Source organism: Dendrobates tinctorius, unplaced genomic scaffold (assembly GCF_039654945.1).
Source record: "Dendrobates tinctorius isolate UK_male_01 unplaced genomic scaffold, ASM3965494v1 ptg000022l, whole genome shotgun sequence".
NCBI classification, from domain to species: domain Eukaryota; kingdom Metazoa; phylum Chordata; class Amphibia; order Anura; family Dendrobatidae; genus Dendrobates; species Dendrobates tinctorius.
This window is the reverse complement of record NW_027361690.1, coordinates 60317275-60340710: the sequence shown is the minus strand read 5'-3', so window position 1 is coordinate 60340710 and position 23436 is coordinate 60317275. Positions and strand designations below refer to the sequence as shown.

The 23436-nt window shown below is 40.9% G+C and overlaps 2 protein-coding genes across 2 annotated transcripts in view; both read left to right on the top strand.

Annotated features, from left to right (window-relative positions):
* AGBL1 (AGBL carboxypeptidase 1) overlaps positions 1 to 23436 on the top strand; it is a 1225565-nt gene that overhangs the window by 792289 nt on the left and 409840 nt on the right. The gene's annotated exons all lie outside the window — the stretch shown is intronic.
* Positions 10835 to 11624, top strand: LOC141084205 (acidic leucine-rich nuclear phosphoprotein 32 family member D-like). The gene has a single exon (XM_073568732.1). The coding sequence runs from the start codon at positions 10869 to 10871 to the stop codon at positions 11601 to 11603; it is 735 nt and encodes a 244-aa protein (XP_073424833.1). The 5' UTR covers positions 10835 to 10868; the 3' UTR covers positions 11604 to 11624.

Genomic DNA, 23436 nt, shown 5'->3' with positions numbered 1-23436 from the left:
TTTGGAGGTTGACGTCCAGTGCATCTAGTGTCACTTTCATTTCCAGTAAAGCAGGTCAAATTGATTCATAATCACTTATGTTTTCTAAGTGGACTGTTTAAAATCACACAAGTTATATTGTGATGTTTTGCCTTACTGTTTTTGAGCAGTGTATATTACATGAGAATTTTATTGTAGGTCATTAAAAATTAATTAGGCTTTCAGAAATAATTCATTGTACGATTTTGAACTTGATGAACGCGTCATTGAGAGAAAACAGAACATTATGTACTATATTTCTCTCAGACGTCTCTCACCCATCAATTCATCTCATATCATTGATATTGCCAGAGGTGCTTTCATGTCTTTTTCCTGACCTTATAAGGCCAAGGGTCGGTGGTAAGATACTAAGAGGTTACATGTGACACCTAGGCTGTCAGTTGGATACCAGTAATTAGAGTTGAGCGATACCGTCCGATACTTCAAAGTATCGTATCGGATGGTATCGGCCGATCTTTAAAAAAAGTATCGGTATCGCCGATTCCGATACCGGAAGTCCCATTCAAGTCTATGGGACTTCCGGTATCGGAATAAGAAAAACCCTTTCCTGCCCTTGTACAGCCTCTCTGGGGTCTGTACGGGCCTTTCGGGGGGCTGTGCCGGCCTGCCAGGGGGTCTGTGCAGGCTCCGGTGGTCTGTGCCGGCCTGCCGGGGGGCTGTGCCGGCCTGCCGGTGGTCTGTGCAGGCTCCGGTGGGCTGTGCCGGCCTGCCGGGGGGCTGTGCCGGCCTGCCGGGGGGCTGTGCAGGCTCCGGGGGGCTGTGCCGGCCTGCCGGTGGTCTGTGCAGGCTCCGGGGGGTTGTGCCGGCCTGCCGGGGGGCTGTGCCGGCCTGCCGGTGGTCTGTGCAGGCTTCGGGGGTCTGTGCAGGCATCGTCCGATGGGACTACAAGTCCCATCGGGCGATGCCTGCTACCATGACAGTGATTGACACATTAGCCAATGATGGGACAGTAATAGTCCTATCATCCGGCTAATGTGTTGAATGTAAAAAAAAAAAAAATAATTACATGCTACATACATACAACATGCATACTACATACATGCTACATTCATACTACATACTACATACATGCTACATACATGCTACATTCATACTACATAAATACTACATGCAACATACATACTACATATATACTACATACATACTACATATATACTACATGCATGCTACATACATACTGCATGCTACATACATACTACATGCTACATACATACTACATGCTACATACATACCACATATATACTACATACATACTACATACATACTACATGCATGCTACATGCATGCTACATGCTACATACATAACACATATATACTACATGCATGCTACATACATACTACATACATACTACATGCTACATACATACCACATACATACTACATACATACTACATGCTACATACATTCATACATATATACTACATGCATGCTACATACATACTACATATATACTACATGCATGCTACATACATACTGCATGCTACATGCATGCTACATACATACTACATACATACTACATGCTACATACATACCACATATATACTACATACATACAATACATTCATACAATACATACATAGACATACAGTACATATAACATAGAGTAACATACTTACCAATAGTATATATGTAGTATGTATGTAGCATGTATGTAGTATGTATGTGGTATGTATGTAGCATGTAGTATGTATGTAGCATGCATGTAGTATATATGTAGTATGTATGTAGCATGTAGTATGTATGTAGTATGTATGTGGTATGTATGTGGTATGTATGTAGTATGTATGTAGCATGCATGTAGTATGTATGTAGTATGCATGTAGTATGCATGTAGTATGTATGTAGCATGTATGTGGTATGTATGTGGTATATATGTAGCATGTATGTGGTATGTATGTGGTATGTATGTAGCATGTAGTATGTATGTAGCATGCATGTAGTATATATGTAGTATGTATGTAGCATGTAGTATGTATGTAGTATGTATGTAGTATGTATGTGGTATGTATGTAGCATGTAGTATGTATGTAGCATGTAGTATGTATGTAGCATGCATGTAGTATATATGTAGTATGTAGTATGTATGTAGTATGTATGTGGTATGTATGTAGCATGTAGTATGTATGTAGCATGCATGTAGTATGTATGTAGCATGCATGTAGTATGTATGTAGTATGCATGTGGTATGCATGTAGTATGTATGTAGTATGTATGTAGTATGTATGTAGTATATATGTAGTATGTATGTAGCATGTATGTGGTATGTATGTAGCATGTAGTATGTATGTAGCATGCATGTAGTATATATGTAGTATGTAGTATGTATGTAGTATGTATGTGGTATGTATGTAGCATGTAGTATGTATGTAGCATGCATGTAGTATGTATGTATCATGCATGTAGTATGTATGTAACATGCATGTATGTATGTAGCATGCATGTAGTATGTATGTAGTATGTATGTAGTATGTATGTAGTATGTATGTAGCATGCAGCATGTATGTAGCATGTATGTAGCATGTATGTAGTATGTATGTAGTATATATGTAGTATGTATGTAGCATGTAGTATGTATGTAGCATGTAGTATGTATGTAGTATTTTTTTTTTTTAACATTTAACACATTACCCGGATGATGGGACTACCACTGTCCCATCATTGGCTAATGTGTCAATCACTGTCATGGTAGCAGGCATCGCCAGATGGGACTTGTAGTCCCATCGGACGATGCTTGCACAGACCCCCGGACATCAGCACAGCCCCCCGGCAGGCCGGCACAGCCCCCCGGCAGGCCGGTACAGACCCCCACAGGGTGCACAGACCACCGGCAGGCCGGCACAGCCCCCCGGCAGGCCGGTACAGACCCCCACAGGGTGCACAGACCACCGGCAGGCCGGCACAGCCCCCCGGCAGGCCGGTACAGACCCCCACAGGGTGCACAGACCACCGGCAGGCCGGCACAGCCCCCCGGCAGGCCGGTACAGACCCCGGGCAGTCCACACAGCCCCCCGGCAGGCCGGCACAGCCCCCCTGCAGGCCGGCAGAGACCCCCGGAAGGCCCGAAATGACGGCGCATCATGATGCGCACACACCGCGCATCATGATGACGTCAGGCTGTCAATCAACTGAACTTCCGATTCCGATGCCGAATTCCGATATTGAAAAAATATCGGAAGTCGGTATCGGAATTCCGATACAGCAAGTATCGGCCGATACCCGATACTTGCGGTATCGGAATGATCAACACTACCAGTGATGTATGCTCTCTAGGTGAAAATGAAGCCCAACAAAGTGATGTTCAGATTAATGTCAGATCATCAAAAACAGGGCAGTTTTCCAATTTTATAAAGCTTATTCCCTGTATAATATAGGTACCATAGCAGTTGATGGAAGTGAGCATGTGAATACCTTCTGCATGAAGTTAGCTTGGATGGGTTCCAGAAGTAATACATTTTCTTAATCTTACTTTCAAATTTCCCAACTGTTTTAAGATCCGTTTGAAGTCAATGAATGAAACTATTCTTGTTTCCTTCCAGAAGGAATCTGTATCATGTTCAGCTTGTTCAGATGTGTAGTTGATCATTGTTCCTTGTTCACAAGTCACAAAGCTGTTGCAGAGTTTTGATTGCAGAATCTGAACTGGGATTCTTCAACAACTGGTACAATATACGTGTTGTAACAAACAACTGATTCTAGGCCTGCAGCAGATTTTCAAATCCACATCATGCCCTATATGTTGTGAATTCCCACAGTAAAATATCAGTATTTGCAGATGATACAAAACTATGTAAGGTAGTTAACACAAAGGAGGACAGTTTGCAACTACAGACAGATTTGAGTAAATTGGAAAATTGGGCTGAAAAATGGCAAATGAGGTTTAACACAGATAAGTGTAAGGTTATGCACATGGGAAGGAGAAACAGATGCTACAATTACTTACTAAATGGGAAACTGCTGGGGAAATCAGACATGGAAAAAGACTTAGGCATCTTAGTCAATAAGAAGCTAAATTGGAGTGCCCAGTGTCAGGCAGCTGCCACCAAAGCAAATAGGGTCATGGGATGCATTAGAAGAGGTCTGGGGACATGAGATGAAAACATAATTCTCCCTCTGTACAAATCACTCGTCAGACCATACTTGGAGTATTGTGTGCAATTTTGGACGCCGGTGCTCAAGAAAGACATTACTGAACTTGAAAGGGTTCAAAGGCGGGCTACTAAAATGATAAATGGAGTTGGTTCACTACAATACCCAGAAAGGTTATCAAAATTAGGTCTATTTACTCTAGAAAAGCGAAGACTTAGGGGAGACCTAATATATATGTACAAGTATATCAGAGGGCAATAGAGAGATCTCTCCAGTGAACTGTTTGTACCAAGGACTGTGACAGGAACAAGGGGGCATTCTCTTCATTTGGAGGAGAGCCAATTTCTGCACCAGCATAGAAGAGGGTTCTTCACGGTAAGAGCAGTGAGGCTCTGGAATTCTCTTCCTGAGGAAGTGGTGATGGCCAACTCACTGAATGAATTTAAGAAAGGAATGGATGCTTTTCTTGTGAGTAGCAGTATAGAAGGTTACGAATAACAGAATATTATAGGTAGATGGTTGACCCAGCTTAGGGGAAGGAATTTTTTTTCCCTATGGAGAAAATTGGCTTCTACTATGTGGGATTTTTGCCTTCCCCAGGATCAACAATGCAGAACAGCTGCACTAAAAATAGGCTGAACTAGATGGACATAAGGTCTTCCTTCAGCCTTCAAAACTATGTTACTATGTTAAAATAAATGCAATAAATTCATAACGCCATATACCTGTAGCAAAGCCTAAACTAGTACACGTATCAATCTTACAATATTTTGGTAGGGTCGCTCATTTGCTTTGCATTAGTAGAAGCTCTATACTAATATCGTACTAGACACTGTCAGTTAAAGAGGTTGTCAGCCCTCTGTGACCACAGATTTCTGAATCCTTTCTGCGCACTGTCAGAAATCAAACCTAAGGTGTCGACTCAGAAACTGGGCAGCCTTGTAACTGCAATCATGAAATTTGCATGCATATGGTCACATTTCGACTAGACGTTCTAAGTTTTGCTCAATCCAAGTGAATTGAGTGAGACTGAGTACGTCTTGTTAGAGTGTGTCCGAAAGTATGCAAATTATACACTTGTGGCCACGTGACTGCCCCGCTCTTGGACAGCAACACCACAGATGCCTGACAGCATGTGGTGTGCGTGCTAAAAGGATTCAGACATTTGCAAAGAGTGACAGCAGTTTTTCCGCACAAAATTGGAAATCTCCTTTCATTAGAGTAGCTCACTATCTGTAAAAACCCAGCCTTAGCTTACGTTCCAATAATAAACTTTTGGTGAGTTTTTGATGTTGCAGATTTTCTTCATCATTTCTGTACCTATTTAGTAAATTATGTTACTTGCTCTTTTTCATTTAGGTTTTATATATCTTTTTATCCCGTTTTTGACATTAGATTTTTTGTCTCTTGTCATTATGTCATGTTTTAAAGAAAGCTGCTTTGTTTTTGATACTTACTGCTATTTGGCTTTGACAAATTTGGAATAGTCATGTGATGGTTACATGTGTTTTTTATGAGATTCTGCAGTGGAAACGCACTAAAAATGCATCTATGTTTTTTACCTGTAGATTTTTCATCTCTAATGCATGCCTATGGGAAGGATCTGCACATAAAACTCAGCGTACCCACAAGTTTAATCGACATGTTGCGTAGTTGAAACATGCAGTGCAGGTCAGTTTACACTGAGTAAAATAAAAGTGTGAGATTTCTATAAATCTCATCCACTTTGCTGGAACTGTAAGGTGCTGCATTCTTTACGCAATTTTTTTGCAATTGCTAAACATGAGTGGTCTGTGCACGCTGGACTTCTTTAAACTTCAACAGTGAGCTGGCATTATCTTTTTCTGTTTTTTGCTGCATTTTTTATGCAGCATCAGAAACTCACGAAAAGCTTATCATAGCCTTAGAGAAAACTGTGTCAGGGGAACATGATAAGGGCAGGTTTTCAGAGATTAAATTTTAACAAGTATGTTTCAATCTACTGACTGCTAGCCGATATCTTGAACATGGTAAGAATTTTCAACACAGAAGTATGACAGTTCAATTTCTATCTCCATACATGTGCGCAGTCCTTTTCTTAAATAGGTGTCAGAAATCAGCCAGGGGATCATGCAGCTATTCCATATCCGCCACCAATTTGTCACGAACCAGTACTCTGTTGCTTCCAAGACAATATGCAATAGACTGACGATTGATGGACAAGGCCATGGTTGCTTTCGCTACTAGGCAGGTTATTGTGCGCTTCCTAGTGACCGTATAGCGTATAGAAATCCGATTCCAACAATGGAATACAGTATACTTTGGTACACTCGCCATAAAGATCCGCAATAACTCAGGTAAAAGCTAAAAGACACCGCTATTCATTTATATTGGCCGATTGGACACCAGTTTCTGGTAACGCATGACTTCACGAGTCTTCAGGGATATTGTTTATAGAGCAAGAGGAACAAAGCTATTAAATTTTATGTATTTGGTTAGAAAAATAGTCAGTGTTTATAAAAATATACAAAAGATATTACAAAAGGGGACAAAACAATACAGTGTATACAATCACTTAAAATAAGTGATGCACAAATGAATACTAGTCTTGAGGTCACAGATATGCCACAGATCTTAGCAAGGAGTGTTCTGATTGGAAAATTGCACAACTGTACAACAAGCTGTCTCTCCCAGCACTGAACAATGATTATTCAGAATTCGCTTTTCTTAGTTAAATGTCATGCCTACATACCTCCCATTGGTGACCTCAGATTTGGCTTGTACATGGGATGCATCTCCAATGCCAAAAATTATGGCATCCCCAAACTTCAGAAATCTGTTCCACTGGATGTCCATGTGGGAGATATTAATGACATATTTCCTATCATGATTTTAGCTCTCTATAGGTAGGAAATATGGCATATATATTGTTATCCATTGGGCCGATGTCAAATTGGGGCTGATGTGCAGACCGCCCAGTGATGTAAGTAAATGCATTATGTTCACCACTTCATCACAATGGTCAAAATTTCTCCCATAAATATAGGATCTAAGCCGGTTACAACAAAACAATGTTCATAACTGGACTTCAGCACCAAAGAGTCTACTTATAGATCTTTTGAACATAGGAAGACTTCTCTCCAGATGCTCTAAAAGTCTCACCTGCCATCTTCTAGTACAGACTTTGTGTCTGCTCTCTATCAAATAGCCCACTTCAATTGCATGTTCACAACAGGGGGTCATAGCTGAACAGGTTTTGTAATTAACTGTTATCTCTTTTTCTCTTCAGGTTATGAGGAAGCCATGCTTCAACCCTCAATATGAGGGGGGCAATGTCTTATTTATTGAATTTATTTTACTGGCTTATATAGCTGCAGCTCTTTACAGACCTAAACATTACAGTCCCCAATAGGGCTCACAATCTAAATTCCTTATCAGTATGTTTTTGAAGTGTAAAGGGGGCTTAACACATAGCGATATCGCTAGCAATATCGCTAAAGTGTCACCGATTTTGTGAAGCAGGAGCGATATTGCTAGTGATATCACTATGTGTGATACTTACCTCCGACCGGCTCCCCCGCTGGCTATCGCTAATCATGCGAGAACGTCCTGGACCGTTTCTCGTCGGCCGCTTCCTGCTGGCGCCGACGAGGGACGTGTGGACGCGGGCGAGAGGACGTCTTCATCGCCGCGTCTGACAGGTAAGTAACGACCGCCGACCGCTGCTATGTCGCAGTTGAGATCTGCCTGTTTGGCAGCTCACTAGCGACCATTTAGCGATGCACCAGCGATCCTGACCGGGTCTTATCGTGGTCAGGATCGCTGGTGCATTGCTAAATGTGATGGTAACCTAAGATGAAACCCATGCAAATATGAGAAGATCTTACAAACCCCTTGCAGATGTTGCCCTTGTTGGGACTTGAAGCCCTGACACCGAGTTGCAAAGCCATTGAAACCAACCCTAGATGACTATTTCATTTCCACCTTATTTCACCTGAACTCCAAATTCGGTCAAATGCTTTATCAATATCTAAAATCAAAAGTATTAAATACACATGTGCATATGCTCAATGAATTATATTAAGTAATTTACATATAAAAATAATAGGTAATAATACATTTGACTGCTTTGACAGAGTAGAGGTCAAAATCTTTTCAACTTTAATGAGTAATATTAGTTTGTGGGAAAGACGATAACCTTATTTGATTTCCTTAAACCAGTAAACATCATAGTAGATGGTGATGTGGCTGAGATCCTATTGGCTGTATGATTCCGGAATCTCAGGATTTTTTGGGTCAGCTTTTAATTGGAAGAAGAGGCTGATCTTTTAAGGAAATGTCACAGTTTTGAAGGTAGTGGCCTACTGCAAGTCCATTGCACATTTAAAATCAGAGATTAGAGCAGTAAATTTGCTCTGAGTCAAGTATAGATAGTACTTTGATTTTTCCATAACCTGTGTTAATGAACAGGTAGATTCTTAATGAGAAGATTCAATGTCCATGAACCTGGATGGATATATAGTCCTAAATTCTGCTCATTAGAAAACAAGACATTTTCTATATAGGAGTACTAATTTACTGAGTATAGAATAATAAGGCCCTGTTTAAGAAGTTATACACTTTGCAGTGGAGGAAAGGACCCAATGTAAAAGCGAGTATACTACTGACTGGTTGTATGTATAGTTGATTGTTTGCAGGGTCACCTTCTCTATAAACAAAGAGTCCCTTCCAGTGGTCATCTCTTGAAATCTCAATGGTCCCAAGTCAAACGTTATGTCAGGTCATTGTCTATCTAGGTTGATGCCTTTATGTTGGCCTGTGTCCAAAAATTGCACAGGGCATATGCTCACCGGACGAGGCTGCACCAGTAGATTTATAAATACAGGATTATGTAAGCTCTCTTTTGGCTCAAAAGGACCATCTGAAGTTGTATATGTAGTTTGCTTGATTCTTGGGGGTTCGATGTCTGAAGATGACAATTTTGTTGTGTCTTGGTGAAAGATGTAATTTGTAAAATTAGTTTGCCTTCAAAAAACTCATGGATAAATGTGCCTAAGTAAAAATGGCAACCAAAGTTGCAAAAAGCAAGCTGTTACTAAATACAGGATTGTTGTAGAGAATTATTATTAGACAATAACAAGTTATGGAATAAACAAATTTTTAGTTTTTTCTTAAACTATGTTAGTACTGAATTAATGAAAAAAAAAACCTTTGTGTTATAAGCTGTTATTCTTTGATGGAAATAGTAAAATTTGTTTTTAGCCACAGTTTGCATTACCCCTTCATCAAAATATTTGCAAACTGATCAATGTATTACATGTATTTTGAAAAGTGTAATAGAAATATACAATTTGTCCCATAAAAATCCATTCCTCATAGAGTTGGGTCCATATATATTTGGACAGAGACAACATTTTTCTAATTTTGGTTCTAGACATTACCACAATGAATTTTAAACAAAACAATTCGGATGTAGTTGAAGTTCAGACTTTCAACTTTCATTTGAGGGTATCCACATTAAAATTGGATGAAGGGTTTAGGAGTTTCAGCTCCTTAACATGTGCCACCCTGCTTTTAAAGGGAGCAAAAGTAATTGGACAGATTAAATAATTGTAAATAAAATATTCATTTCTAGTACTTGGTTGAAAACCCTTTGTTGGCAATGACTGCCTGAAGTCTTGAACTCATGGACATCACCAGACGCTGTGTTTCCTCCTTATTGATGCTCTGCCAGGCCTTCACTGCGGTGGTTTTCAGTTGCTGTTTGTTTGTGGGCCTTTCTGTCTGAAGATTATTCTTTAACAAGTGAAATGCATGCTCAATTGAGTTGAGATCAGGTGACTGACTTGGCCATTCAAGAATATTCCACTTCTTTGCTTTAATAAACTCCTGGGTTGCTTTGGCTTTATGTTTTGGGTCATTGTCCATCAGTAGAATGAAACGACGACCAATCAGTTTGGCTGCATTTGGCTGGATCTGAGCACCTAGTATGGCTCTGAATACCTCAGAATTCATTCAGCTGCTTCGGTCCTGTGTCACATCATCAATAAACACTAGTGACCCAGTGCCACTGGCAGCCATTCATGCCCAAGCCTTCACACTGCCTCCGCCATGTTTTACAGATGATGTGGTATGCTTTGGATCATGAGCTGTATCATGCCTTTGCCATACTTTTCTCTTTCCATCATTCTGGTAGAGGTTGATCTTGGTTTCATCCGTCCAAAGAATGTTCTTCCAGAACTGTGCTGGCTTTTTTAGATGATTTTTAGCAAAGTCCAGTCTAGCCTTTTTATTCTTGATGCTTATGAGTGGCTTGCACCATGCAGTGAACCTCTGTATTTACTTTCATGCAGTCTTCTCTTTATGGTAGATTTGGATATTGATACGCCTACCTCCTGGAGAGTGTTGTTTGCTTGGTTGTCTGTTGTGAAGGGGTTTCTCTTCACCATGGAGATTATTCTGTGATCATCCACCACTGTTGTCTTCCGTGGGCGCCCAGGTCTTTTTGCATTGATGAGTTCACCAGTGCTTTCTTTCTTTCTCAGGATGTACCAAACTGTAGATTTTGCCAGTCCTAATGTTGTAGCAATTTCTAGGATGGGTTTTTTCTGTTTTTGCAGCTTATGGATGGCTTGTTTCGCCTTTGTGTCTTTGGCGCGGTTCCTATATAAAGAGGCGCACACAAGCGGCTCCTGGTTATTTCGGCGTTTATACTTTTTAAGAAGTCGGTATTCAGCAACTTTTCTTCTTCACGGGAAACCAAAATGGACATGAAGAAGAGACTCACCTTGGAGCTGAGGAACCGGAAGGCGGCTGAGGTTAAAGAGATGGTTGTGGATAACTGCCGTTCAGATGATGGCAAAATTACTGGACTTACAGCTGAGTTTGTGAACTTGGAATTCCTGAGCATGATCAACATTAACTTGTTGTCAGTAGCTAATCTTCCCAAACTGGAGAAATTAAGGAAGTTGGAGCTTAGTGATAACCGAATGTCAGGTGGTCTTGAAGTGCTTGCAGAGAAAACCCCAAATTTAACACACTTGAATCTCAGTGGGAACAAGATTAATGACATAAACACTCTGGAGCCACTTAAAAAGCTGAATCAGCGCATGAGTTTAGATTTGTTCAACTGCGAAGTCACTATGCTGAACAACTACCAAGAGAGTGTATTTGCATTGCTGCCTCAGTTAAATTTCCTTGATGGCTTTGATGCTGATGATCAAGAGGCACCTGACTCTGATCCAGAGCTTGATGGTGAGGATGCAGATGAGAATGGGGAAGAAGGGGAGGATGATGAGGACGAGGAAGAGCTCGATGAAGACGAACTTGATGAAGAAGACGAAAATGGAGTTGATGATGAGGAGGATGTCGAGGAGGAGGAGGAAGGAGAAGATGACGAAGATGATGAGGATACGCCCCAGGGAGAAAAACGAAAAAGGGATTTGGAAGATGAAGGGGATGAAGAGGATTTTGATGATGAGGAAGAGGATGATGAATAAGACACAAAAGGCTACTGGATTTTTTTTATTGACTGTCGTGGCTGGCCACCAGTGCATATGGCAGTATCTGCTGATGTGTCACTGTATGCAGCAGTCAGCCACCCTGTTCTGTTTGTGTTTGCTTTTATTTTCCCCTGGTTGGTGTGTAGGGCTGAGAGATGACTTATTTTGGTCTGAATGAAATTGTTTGCCGCTTTATTTAAACATATGGCCGCCTGAGCTATTTGCAGAGTCAGATCGTAGAATGTCCCTATGTATTTTTATTTTTTATTTCCACTGCCCCCTTTGACCCACCCCCTCTACCCCCTCTGGAATTTTCTGTGATAGTTCTGTGGTTCCTCTGATCTGGGAATGGTGCACAGGTGTTAAAAATCTGAGGGTGATTCCAAAGACAAGACTCCCTCTATCCTGCATTCTTGTGTTCATTCATGCCTTAATGTGTCCTGCTTTATCTCCGATAAATGTATGATTAACATTTGCGTATTTCTGGCAATAAGATTTAACAATCACTGTGTACAAATTTGTTTTCAACAATTTGATTTCCTTACCACATCAAGTTGCTGGTGAATTTAATGTTCCTCGCTGAGCACAATAGCATTGTGTATGCAATGCTTTTGGTGATGTAATATGTTCGATGGTTGAAAACTGGATTACATCATGGCATTTAGTCCTGGTTTTGGCATTATCAAGTCCATGGGTTTTTTCAGGATTCTTCGACTGAAGGGCACCTCCCTTCTAAAAAATGTAAAGTATTGGAATTAAGTTAACATTCTTGGATACTTCTGAGCATCTACATCTTTTGCGTCTTGGTCAGGTTTCTTAGAAAACTGTTTCTATATACCACTTCTTGAATTCACTGCTATTTCGAATCCTAACATTCCCTACCTCTGAATTTGTGGTGGCACTGCCATTTGTCTCAAGTTTTGTGATGACAAATGGCATAGACTTATTACCCCAATACTAAAGCGGCTCTGCCACACACTCCCACTCTGTGTGGTATCACGATGGTCTACATTAAATCTTGCCAATGTTTTCAAAATGCTAAATTTAAGCATCTTCCCTCTTTTGTATAGGGATTTTGGCCAATTGGGGTTGTGGAAATCACTTTAAGCAGCACATTTATTCAAAAAATTCTGACCTATTTAACACCCATGTTTTGTATTTAGTTGTTACAGAAAGCCTTTTTAATAAAATATTTGGTTTAAAAAAAAAAAAAAGGATGGCTTGTTTCACCCGCTCCTTTGACCGCATGTTTCCTTCACAGCAAAACCTTCCAAATGCAAGCACCACACTTCAAATCAACTCCAGGCCTTTTATCTACTTAATTGAGAATGACATAATGAAGGGATTGCCCACACCTGTCCATGAAATAGCCTTGGAGTCAATTGTCCAATTACTTTTGGTCCCTTTAAAAACAGGGTGGCACATGTTAAGGAGCTGAAACTCCTAAACCCTTCATCCAATTTTAATGTGGATACCCTAAAATGAAAGCTGAAAGTCTGAACTTCAACTGCATCTGAACTGTTTTGTTTAAAATTCATTGTGGTAATGTCTAGAACCAAAATGAGAAAAATGTTGTCTCTGTCCAAATAACTAACTGTAACAGCTGCATGGACGGAAAAAATAAAAAGAGATTTTCCTTAGAATGCGAGAATGAAAAATTTTGGTTTCTTAAAGTGACCCTTAACCCTCCATAGTAAATGTGACTAGGCATTTGTAATGTATAGTCACTAAATCTTTGGCCTCTTCTTTTCTGAATCTCCTTCCGTATCTAGATCACTGCCTAGATCTTTTTGTCCACATTTCCCGGCTCTGTAGGCATGGAAGTAGCCCTTAAACTGATTCTGTCTTGCTACCATAGTCCGCAAGCCATTCATATAAATATACATATGCAACATTGTTTTCACATGCAGTGCACAACTAGTACTAGTAGTTCCCAGAAATTCCTGTGGCTCCTTTAGGGTGTGTGCACATGCTGCGAATTCTGCTGCGGTTCCGCAGCGGATTTGGCCCTGCAGATCCACAGCAGTTTCTGCTGCGGTGTACAGTACCATTATTCCCTATGTGAAATGGAAACCGCAGTGCAGATGCTGCAGAATTTTCCGTGCGGATTTTCTGCGGTTTCTTGAGCAGAAATGGGTCTTCCAAATGGACAATGACCTGAAGCATACTACCAAAAAGGTAACAAAATGGCATAAGGATAACAAAGTCAATGTTTTGGAGTGGCCATCACAAAGCCTTGATCTCAATCCTATTGAAAATTTATGGGCAAAGCTGAAAAGGCAGGTGCGTGCAAGGTGACCTACAAAGCTGGATCAGTTACAGTTTTGTCAGGAGGAATAAGCCCAAATTCAGACCAACTATTGTGAGAAGCTTGTGGAAGTATATCCCAAACATTTTGAAGCATTCCAAAATGCATAGGAAATTGGTCCATATCGCGCTCCATACTTCATCATGTGACCGGCACATGACAGCTGACGTCACGCTAGGTCCTGCAAGCCACAAGCACGCTGCAGGTCCCTATCGTGGGTTATCCGTACTCGCACATCGACAACTTCAGGAGCATTAGGAGCGTCTGTTACCAACCGGGACAGCGCTCCAGAAGAATATATACCTCTATCCAGCATCAGTGAGGAACCGAAGGGGAATCTCTACCTCTGTTCCAGCAAATATTTGGGGGACCGAATACATCCTCTACCTACCTAAACAGAGGTTACTTGCATTCAGACTAATCCTTAACCCTTCACATTCATTTTTTACACGGTTTATTATTACAATTTACATATTTGACATATGTTGGTACCAGGTTTATATCTAACAAGGTCTATATCATAGATCTCTTTGGATATATAATTATTTTTTCTACAGGATAATCCATAGCTTAAATACATCATTTTTTTGTTTTTATTATCCGAATTTGATAGACCGGGTGATGTTGCTTGAGTATTTGCAGCAGGTATCCTTATATACACGCTAGCGCCTCTGTACTTTTATTTCAAATATTAATAATTATGGTAATCCTAACTGACCTAAAACGGGAAAGGTTTGTTCTGATTTTATATCAGATATTGAGAAAAACATGCAAATTTGTCTTTTTATATAGTGTATGTAAACTTCTAGTTTCAACTGTGTATATAAGTACCGTGAAGGAAATAATTATTTATTCCCTTGCTGATTTTGTATGTTTGTCCACTGACAAAGACATGAACAGTCTATAATTTTAAGGGTAGGTTAAATATAACATTGAGAGATAGAATATGAAAAATAAAATCCAGAAAATCACATTAAATAAATTATATAGATTTATTTGCATTTTGTAGAGAGAAATAAGTATTTGATTCCTCTGGCAAACAAGATTTAATACTTTGTGGCAAAACCCTTGTTAGCCAGCACAGCAGTCAGATGTTTTTTGTAGTTGATGTTGAGGTTTGTGCACATGTCAGGAGGAATTTTGGTCCACTCCTCTTTGTACATCATCTCTAAATCATTAAGATTTTGAGGTGGACGCTTGGCAACTCGGAGCTTCAGCTCTATTGGATTAAGTTCTGGAAACTGGCTCAGACACTCCATGACCTTAATGAGCTTCTTTTTGAGTACTCCTTTGTGGCCTTGGCAGTAAAGTGCCCGTTACACATAGCAATATCGCTAGCAATATCGCTGTAACGTCACCAATTTTGTGACGTAGCAGCGATATTGCTAGCGATATCGCTACATGTGATACTTACCTCCGACCGGCTCCCCCGCTGGTTATCGCTGATCGCATGAGAGCGTCCTGGACCATTTCTCGTCGGGTGCTTCCTGCTGGGCTTCATGTGGCGCCGACGAGCGACGCGTGGACGCGGGCGGGAGGACGTCAGGATCGCCACGTCTGACAGGTAAGTAGCGACCCCCGACCCCTGCTATGTCGCTGGTGAGATCTGCCTGTGTGGCAGCTCACTAGCGACCACTTAGCGATGCACCAGCGATCCATATTGTTGTCAGGATCGCTGGTGCATCACTAAGTGTAACGGTACCCTAAGTTTTGGGTCATTGTCTTGCTGGAAGACCCAGCTATGACCCATTTTTAATGTCCTAGCAGAGGGAAGGAGGTTGTCACTCAGGATTTTATGGTACATGGCTCCATCCATTCTCCCATTGATGTGATGAAGTAGTCCTGTGCCATTAGCAGAGAAACACCCCCAAAACATATTATTTCCACATCCATGCTTGACAGTGGGAACGGTGTTCTTTGGGTCATTGGCAGCATTTCTCTTCCTCCAAACACGGCGAGTTGAGTTAATGCCAATTAGTTCAATTTTTGTCTCATCTGACCACAGCACCTTCTCCCAATCACTCACAGAATCATCCAGCTGTTCATTGGCAAACTTCAGATGGGCCTGCACATGTGCTTTCTTGAGCAGGGGGACCTTGTGGGCACTGCAGGTTTTTAAACCTTTATGGCATAATGTGTTATCAATCATTTTCTTGGTGATCGTGGTTCCAGCTGCCTTGAGATCATTAACATGTTCCCCCGTGTAGTTTTAGGATGATCTCTCACCTTCCTGATGATCAAGGATATCCCATGAGGTGGGAATTTGCATGGTGCCCCAGATCCATGTCAATTGACATTCATTTTGCATTTCTTCCATTTTCTTACCATTGCACAAACAGTTGTCTCCTTCTCACCCAGCATCTTCCTTATGGTTTTGTAGCCATTCCAGTTTCGTGCGGGTGTAAGATCTTGTCCCTGACATCCTTATAAAGCTCTTTGGTCTTGTCCATGTTGTAGAGGTTAGAGTCTGACTGATTAGTTGAGTCTGTGGACAGGAGTCTTTTATAAAAGTGACTATGTAAGACATCTGTCTTTAATGCAGGTAACAATTAGGAGCATTTAACTGGATTGTAGAAGTCAGAACGCTTAATGGTTGGTAGGGGATCAAATACTTATTTCTCACTGCAAAATGTAAATAAATTTATATAATTTATACAATGTGATTTTCTTGATTTTATTTTTGATATTCTCTCTCGCAATGTTAAAATTAACGTATCCTTAAAATTATAGACTGTTCATGTCTTTGTCAGTGGGCAAACTTACAAAATCAGCAAGGGATCAAATACTTTTTTCCTTCACTGTATATACACAATTGAGTCAAGTAGTTGAGTTGTTACCGTAAAGTGAATGACACTGAAACCTGTGTTAACCTGAATTTCAAACCTAAAAACTTCCTCCACATTATTACACAAGTGCCATTTCATTTCAGCACTCTTAGTTTTTGCTCTTTGGATCTAAAATTGAGTGATTAAAGGCTGAAATGTTACTTTGACCTTTTCATTTTGAAAATAGCAGTCAAGGCAAAACTGTCTAGGGAATATTTATTGTGCTAGGTGTTCTCAAATGTGTCCTGATGCATCTTTCCTGCTGAAAAGACTTTCTGATCCCTTGTTTGTATCACTTTATATTCCATTCGGAATATTTCCTTGATAAAATAATACATTACAATTAGTGGCTATATCTAGCATGTTACAGACTATAATGGCTTCCAACACTAACTGCAGACATCTGTTGATCTCTTTTTATACGTCTATAAATTGTGTCATGCTCCCACGAAGGGAGGGTATCAAATAGATCACCAGTTTCTGAAAACAAAATTATGCTTTTCAGTGATTTGTAACTTCAATTAAATTCCCCCTGGAAGGTCTATATGACACATCCTCTGTCACAATTGTCAGTCTAGTGATCAGTCTCCAAAGAGAAATTGTGATTGTCAAAACGTGCCGCCAAAAAGATTACAATACATAGTTAAACACCTAAGGAATAAATGGGTTAATTTATGTTTCTGAGATTAGGAAACATTATATCCATACGATATAAGCTTGTGGCTAAAAATATGCTTTAATAGGGATAATCCAAGTTATATCTCATTTGAATATAATTGTGAAATAAAATGTGGATCATTATATTATAATTATATCAATTAATTGATGTGATTTGATGCTATGGAAAGACAGAGCTAGAAATACTCTTCTGTATTCACTGAAGTGTTAGGTTAATGTTGAATGCCTAAAATGTCCTTCATTTTGTCTAAAACCCCTGGAATGCTAATTTGTATGCCTGTCGATTAGAGATGAGCCAATGTTTGTAATATCAAATTTGCCAACGACGAATTGATTTGCCAAAAATTATAATTACTGCAAAGCCTCCAATTGCACTGAAAGGACATGTATAAAGGGCCTGTCACACTAAGCGATATCGCTAGCAATATCGCTATAACTTGTGACGTTATAGCGATATTGCTAGCGACATCGCTGTGTCTGATACTTACCTGCGACCCGCTGGTTATCGCTGATTGCGCGAGAACGTCCAAGACTGTTTCTCGTCGTCAGCTTCCTGCTGGGCTTCCTGTGGGGAGACGAGCGTGGAGCCGGGCGGGAGGACATCAGGATCGCCTAGTGTGACAGGTAAGTAACGACCCCCGTCCTCTGCGATGTCGCTGGTGAGATCTGCCTGTGTGGCAGCTCACTAGCGACCACTTAATGATGCACCAGCGATCCTGACCACGTCATATCGCTGGTCGGGATCGCTGGTGCGTCGATAAGTGTGACAGTACCTTAACACTTTGAGGTCTTCTCGGACTGTATGCAACCCTTTTCAAGCTGTTTAATACAAACAGCCTTTGTAATGTCAAAATTACATCAACATGTCTGATTATGGGTAAATAAATGGTAACTGGTAGTAGCCTGTAAAGCCCCTGTCACACAAGTTTTGTGACGCAACAGCAATCTCACCAGCGAGGTCGCTGTGTGTGACACTTACCAGCAACCGGCCCCCCTGCCGGGTATCGCTGATCATCCTGGAATGGCCAAGAAATTTTTTTGATCGCTGGTCTCCAGCTGGCCAGCTTGCATCGCTGCGTGTGGCAGGCGGGAGACCAGCGATCAGCGAGCTGGCGCTGGTAACTAAGGTACACATCGGGTTTCTAAGCGGTCGCTGTCCTGGTCGCTGGTGAAGCTGCCTGTTTGGTAGCTCACCAGCGATCATGTAGCAACATACCAGCGATCCTGACAAGGTCATATCAATGTCGGGATCGCTGGTGCGTCGCTATGTGTGACGGGGCCCTTACTCACACACTAATCTTCTTAACTGCTGTGCTATCACATACTGAGTCTACAGCTTGTTCAGTGTTTTATGGCTTTCTCTTACTATTTCTGTGACTAAGCTCTGAGCTGTGGCGTTCTCTCACTCTCTAGATTCACTTAAAAATGGCTGCTGCCTTCCCTGCTTCTGCATTTGTAGAGGCTCTTTAGGTCTTCCTGATTGACTGTGATTTATCATGAGTTGTGACAGCTGTAGGCATTATGGGGAAACCCATCAGGCCCCGGCTAAGGTTAAAAGTTATGTAAATATGTAAAATGATGGTGAAGAGCTAAGGAAATTTGCACAAAGTTAATCACAAATTGTTTCATTTTACAAAGCTCAGCAAATTCATGGATTTTATAGAATTCGTGCAAAGAATGCACAAATACAAATACAGTGGGGGAAAAAAAGTGTTTAGTCAACCACCAATTGTGCAAGTTCTCCCACTTTAAAAAGATGAGAGTGGCCAGCAATTGACATCATAGGTGGACCACTATGAGAGTCAACATGAGAAAACAAATCCAGAAAATTACCTTGTCTGATTTGGCAAGATTTATTTTGCAAATTATGATGGAAAATAAGTATTTGGTCATTAACAAAAGTTCATCTCAATATTTTGTTATACATCCTTTGTTGGCAATGACAGAGGTCAAACGTTTTCTGTAAGTCTTCACAAGGTTGGCACACACTGTTGGTGGTATGTTGGGCCATTCCTCCATGAAGATCTCCTCTAGAGCAGTGATGTTTTGGGCCTGTCGCTGGGTAGCACGGAGTTTGAAATCCTTACAAAGGTTTACTTTGGGGTTAAGATCTGGAAACTGTACAAGCCACTCCAGGACTTTCATATGCTTCTTACAAAGCAAAGTGTGTTTGAGATCATTGTCATGCTGAAAGACCCATCCACATTTCATCTTCAATTCCCATGCTGATGGAAGGAGATTTGCACTCAAAATCTCACGATACATGGCCCCATTCATTCTTTCATGTACACGTATCAGACGTCCTGGTCCCTTTGTAGAGAAACAGCCCCAAAGCATGATGCTGCCACCCCCATGCATCACAGTAGGTATGGTGTACTTTGGATGCAACTCAGCATTCTGTCTCCTCCAAACATGACGAGTTTTGTATCTACCAAACAGTTCTACTTTGGGTTCATCAGACCATATGACATTATCACAATACTTTTTGGGATAATCCAAATACTCTCTAGCAAACTTCAGATGGGTCCAGACATGTACTGGATTAAGCAGGGGGACATGTTTGACACTGAAGGATCTGAGTCCCTGGCAGCGTAGTGTTTTACTGATAGTAACCTTTGTTATGGTGGTACCCGCTCTATGGAGGTAATTCACAAGGTCCCCCTGTGTAGTTTTGGGATTTTTGCTCACCGTTCTTGTGATCATTTTGACCCCACGGAGTGAAATCTAGCATGGAGCCTCAGATCGAGGGAGATAATCAGTGGTCTTGTATGTCTTCCATTTTCTTATTATTGTTCCCACAGTTGATTTCATCATACCAAGCTGGTTGCCTATTGCAGATTCAGTCTTCTCAGCCTGGAGCAGGGCTACAATTTTGTTTCTGGTGTCCTTCGACAGCTCTTTGGTCTTCACCATAGTGGAGTTTGGAGTGTGACTGCTTGAGGTTGTGGACAGGTGTCTTTAATACTGATAACAAGTTCAAACAGGTGCCATTATTGCATTTAATGAGTGGAGGACAGAGGAGCCTCATAAAGAAGAAGTTACAGGTGTGTGAGAGCCAGAAATCTTGCATGTTTTTAGATGACCAAATACATATTTTCCACCATAATTTGCAAAATAAATCTTGCCAAATCAAATAAGGTGATTTCTGGATTTGTTTTCTCATTTTGACTCTCATAGTTGTGGTCAATTTATGATGTCAATTACTGGCCTCTCTCAACTTTTTAAGTGGGAGAACTTGCACAATTGGTGGCTGGTTAAATAATTTTTTCCCCACTGTATTTTCTAATGCAGATATCACCAGCTTGTTTCAGTGAAAACAACTGGAGAGGCACTGATTCTTTATCAAAAGAAATGTTACAGACGTGTGTTATTTATCAAATCTAATAAATTCCTAAAGTCATTTATTTTACAGTGTCATGGGAAAAATATATCTGTGAATTGTGTTAGCCAGCAGATAGAAAAATACAACGATTTTAAAAATAGACGTTCTCAATGGTTGCTACATTTTAAATGGCTAAGGCTAGTTTCACACTAGCGTTTTTTTGCGCTGCATTTCGAGCGCACATCAAACGCATAAAAAAACGCTTGTAAACGCAGCTTTTTTTGTAACTTAATCGTGCGCGGTAAGCCAAAAAAAGCAGCGATTATATGCGTTTGTAAGCGTTTTGCATGCGTTTGCGTGATTATTGCGCATAATGTCACAATCACAGGATTAAAAATCATTGACCAATTAGTGACTCATACTCCACCAATTGGACAGCAGTGGGCGTGTGTTATTGGAATTCCTTATCTAGACCCATTTTACAGCTATTCTTCCCAGTTGTTAGCAGTTTTTAATGAAGACATGGATCTGCGCTGGAAGAGCTTTCACATCAACTTGGATCTGGACATCAGGATGGCTCAAGCTTATGCAGTTGCTTGCCATAAACAAAGGGAGAGAGAGAGACAGCGAAGACGGCAGCGTTGGCGTTTGTCGATTCATCCTATTGTTGAACTCCGGGAGAGCCGTGGAGCGTACCACACCCTCTACAGCGAGCTTCAGGCAAACCCGGATAAATTTACGGATTACACACGGATGTCCCAACCAAGCTTCATGTATTTACTTGGTCGTGTACAAGATGTCATCCGTAGACAGGACACATCGCTCCGTCGTGCGATTCCTCCCGAGGAGCGGCTCCTGTTCACATTACGGTACGTAATATAGCAAAACCACTGACTGCATAATATTATTTGTTCTTTGATGTACTATTCTATTCTGGCAGAATTTTTTATCTGCCATGTACTTAACATAAGGATACTGCATTGCTTTGAGGCAATTTTTTAAGAAAAGGATGCATATTTATTTATTGGTGTGCCCTTTTTTGTTTTTTTTTATGTAAATCCCTATACACAAATACTAATTCTTGTTGTTTCTTTGTGTCCCAGATTCCTGGCTACTGGAGAGACCCTCTCTTCTCTGCACTTCCAGTTCCGTCTTGGAATAGTTGCACACACCTGCCGGGCTTTGTGGGACGTTCTCTGTCCAGAATTTATGCCCCTGCCCACCGTGGAAAAGTGGCTTGAAATAACAGAAATATTCTGGACAGTCTGCAATTTCCCTAATTGTTTGGGTGCAGTGGATGGGAAACACATCAGGATTATAAAACCCAAGAGAACTGGATCAGAGTACTACAGCTATAAAAAGTACTTCTCTACAGTACTCATGGCCATTTCTGATGCAGACTAAGTTTGTTGCAGTGAACATTGGTGCATTTGGCCGTGGCAATGACTCCCAGGCTTTTAAGAACTCGGACATGGGCCGGAGGTTGTATGGCAACCAGTTCAATTTCCCCATGCCATGGCCTCTTCCCAACACCGAAGGTCCGCCACAGCCCTTTGCAATTGTTGGGGATGAGGCATTCCAGATGTGCCAACACCTGCTCAAACCATACTCCAGTCGTGACTTGGACCACACTAAAAGAATTTTTAATTACAGGCTGACCAGGGCCAGAAGAACTGTAGAGTGTGCCTTTGGTATACTAGTGTTCAAATGGCGCATTCTCTCCACAGCCATTAATCTTAAACTAGAAACCGTGGATGAGGTGGTGAAGGACTGTGTTGTTCTATACAATTTTGCGATGGTAAGAGAGCGCCCTAATTTTGAACTAGATGATTCCTCTCCTAACCCCTTGCCTGAATTTAATCAGCACCCTCTACGGTCATCCGGTGAAGTAGGGCAAGTGAGGGACCAATTTGCAGCCTACTTCAACTCTGATGTAGGACGGGTGGCCTGGCAAGAGCAAATGGTGTAACCAAATTTTTATGTGTTTTGTATGTTATTAAAAAGCCTGTGTTTATACCTGTATTGTTTTTTTTTTTACAAATTTCAAAGTATGATACAAGAGCAGGTTCATGAGCATATGACGTATATTTTCAACATCATCTCCTCAGTTTCTAAACACACATTACATAGAGGCTGAGGTTATTTAGAAGGTCTATCTATAATAACCTTGGATTGTATTCCAAACAGTTATGTTAAAAAACACCATAGTAGATTAACTGATAAGGATACTAATCAAGGTAACAAAAGATAGGCCTTGCAATCAACACCATCCTCTATTACGTCTAACCAGAGAAAAGGCACTGATGGCATGTAGAAAATGTACGTCATATAGATTTTTGGTTTTTGCAAATACATATCTCCAAGATTGACACACGAAACATGTGTCATTTATGGAGCTATGTGTTCTCAAAAATGCAAACTGTACGGCGCAGTGTGTATGGCGCAGTGTGTGTAGGCGGCGAAAGACACAAGAACCAAACATTTGAACACCAAATATTCAATATTTATTTATTTATATATTCTTTAAATTATTTTCCCTTTGAAGGACGTTTGGGCGAAGTGTTGGATACTTTGGGGGTGTGGAGAGACGAGGAACGGCTGGAAACAGAGGAAGGGGTTCGAGGTAAAGATGCTACTAAATTACTGGGGGAAGGGAGGTCAGGAATGATAAAGGAGGAAGGTTGGGAAACATTTGAA

Coding starts and splice junctions, on each gene's coding strand:
- LOC141084205 (XM_073568732.1), top strand. CDS start 10,869: ATGGACATGAAGAAGAGACTCACCTTGGAGCTGAGGAACCGGAAGGCG.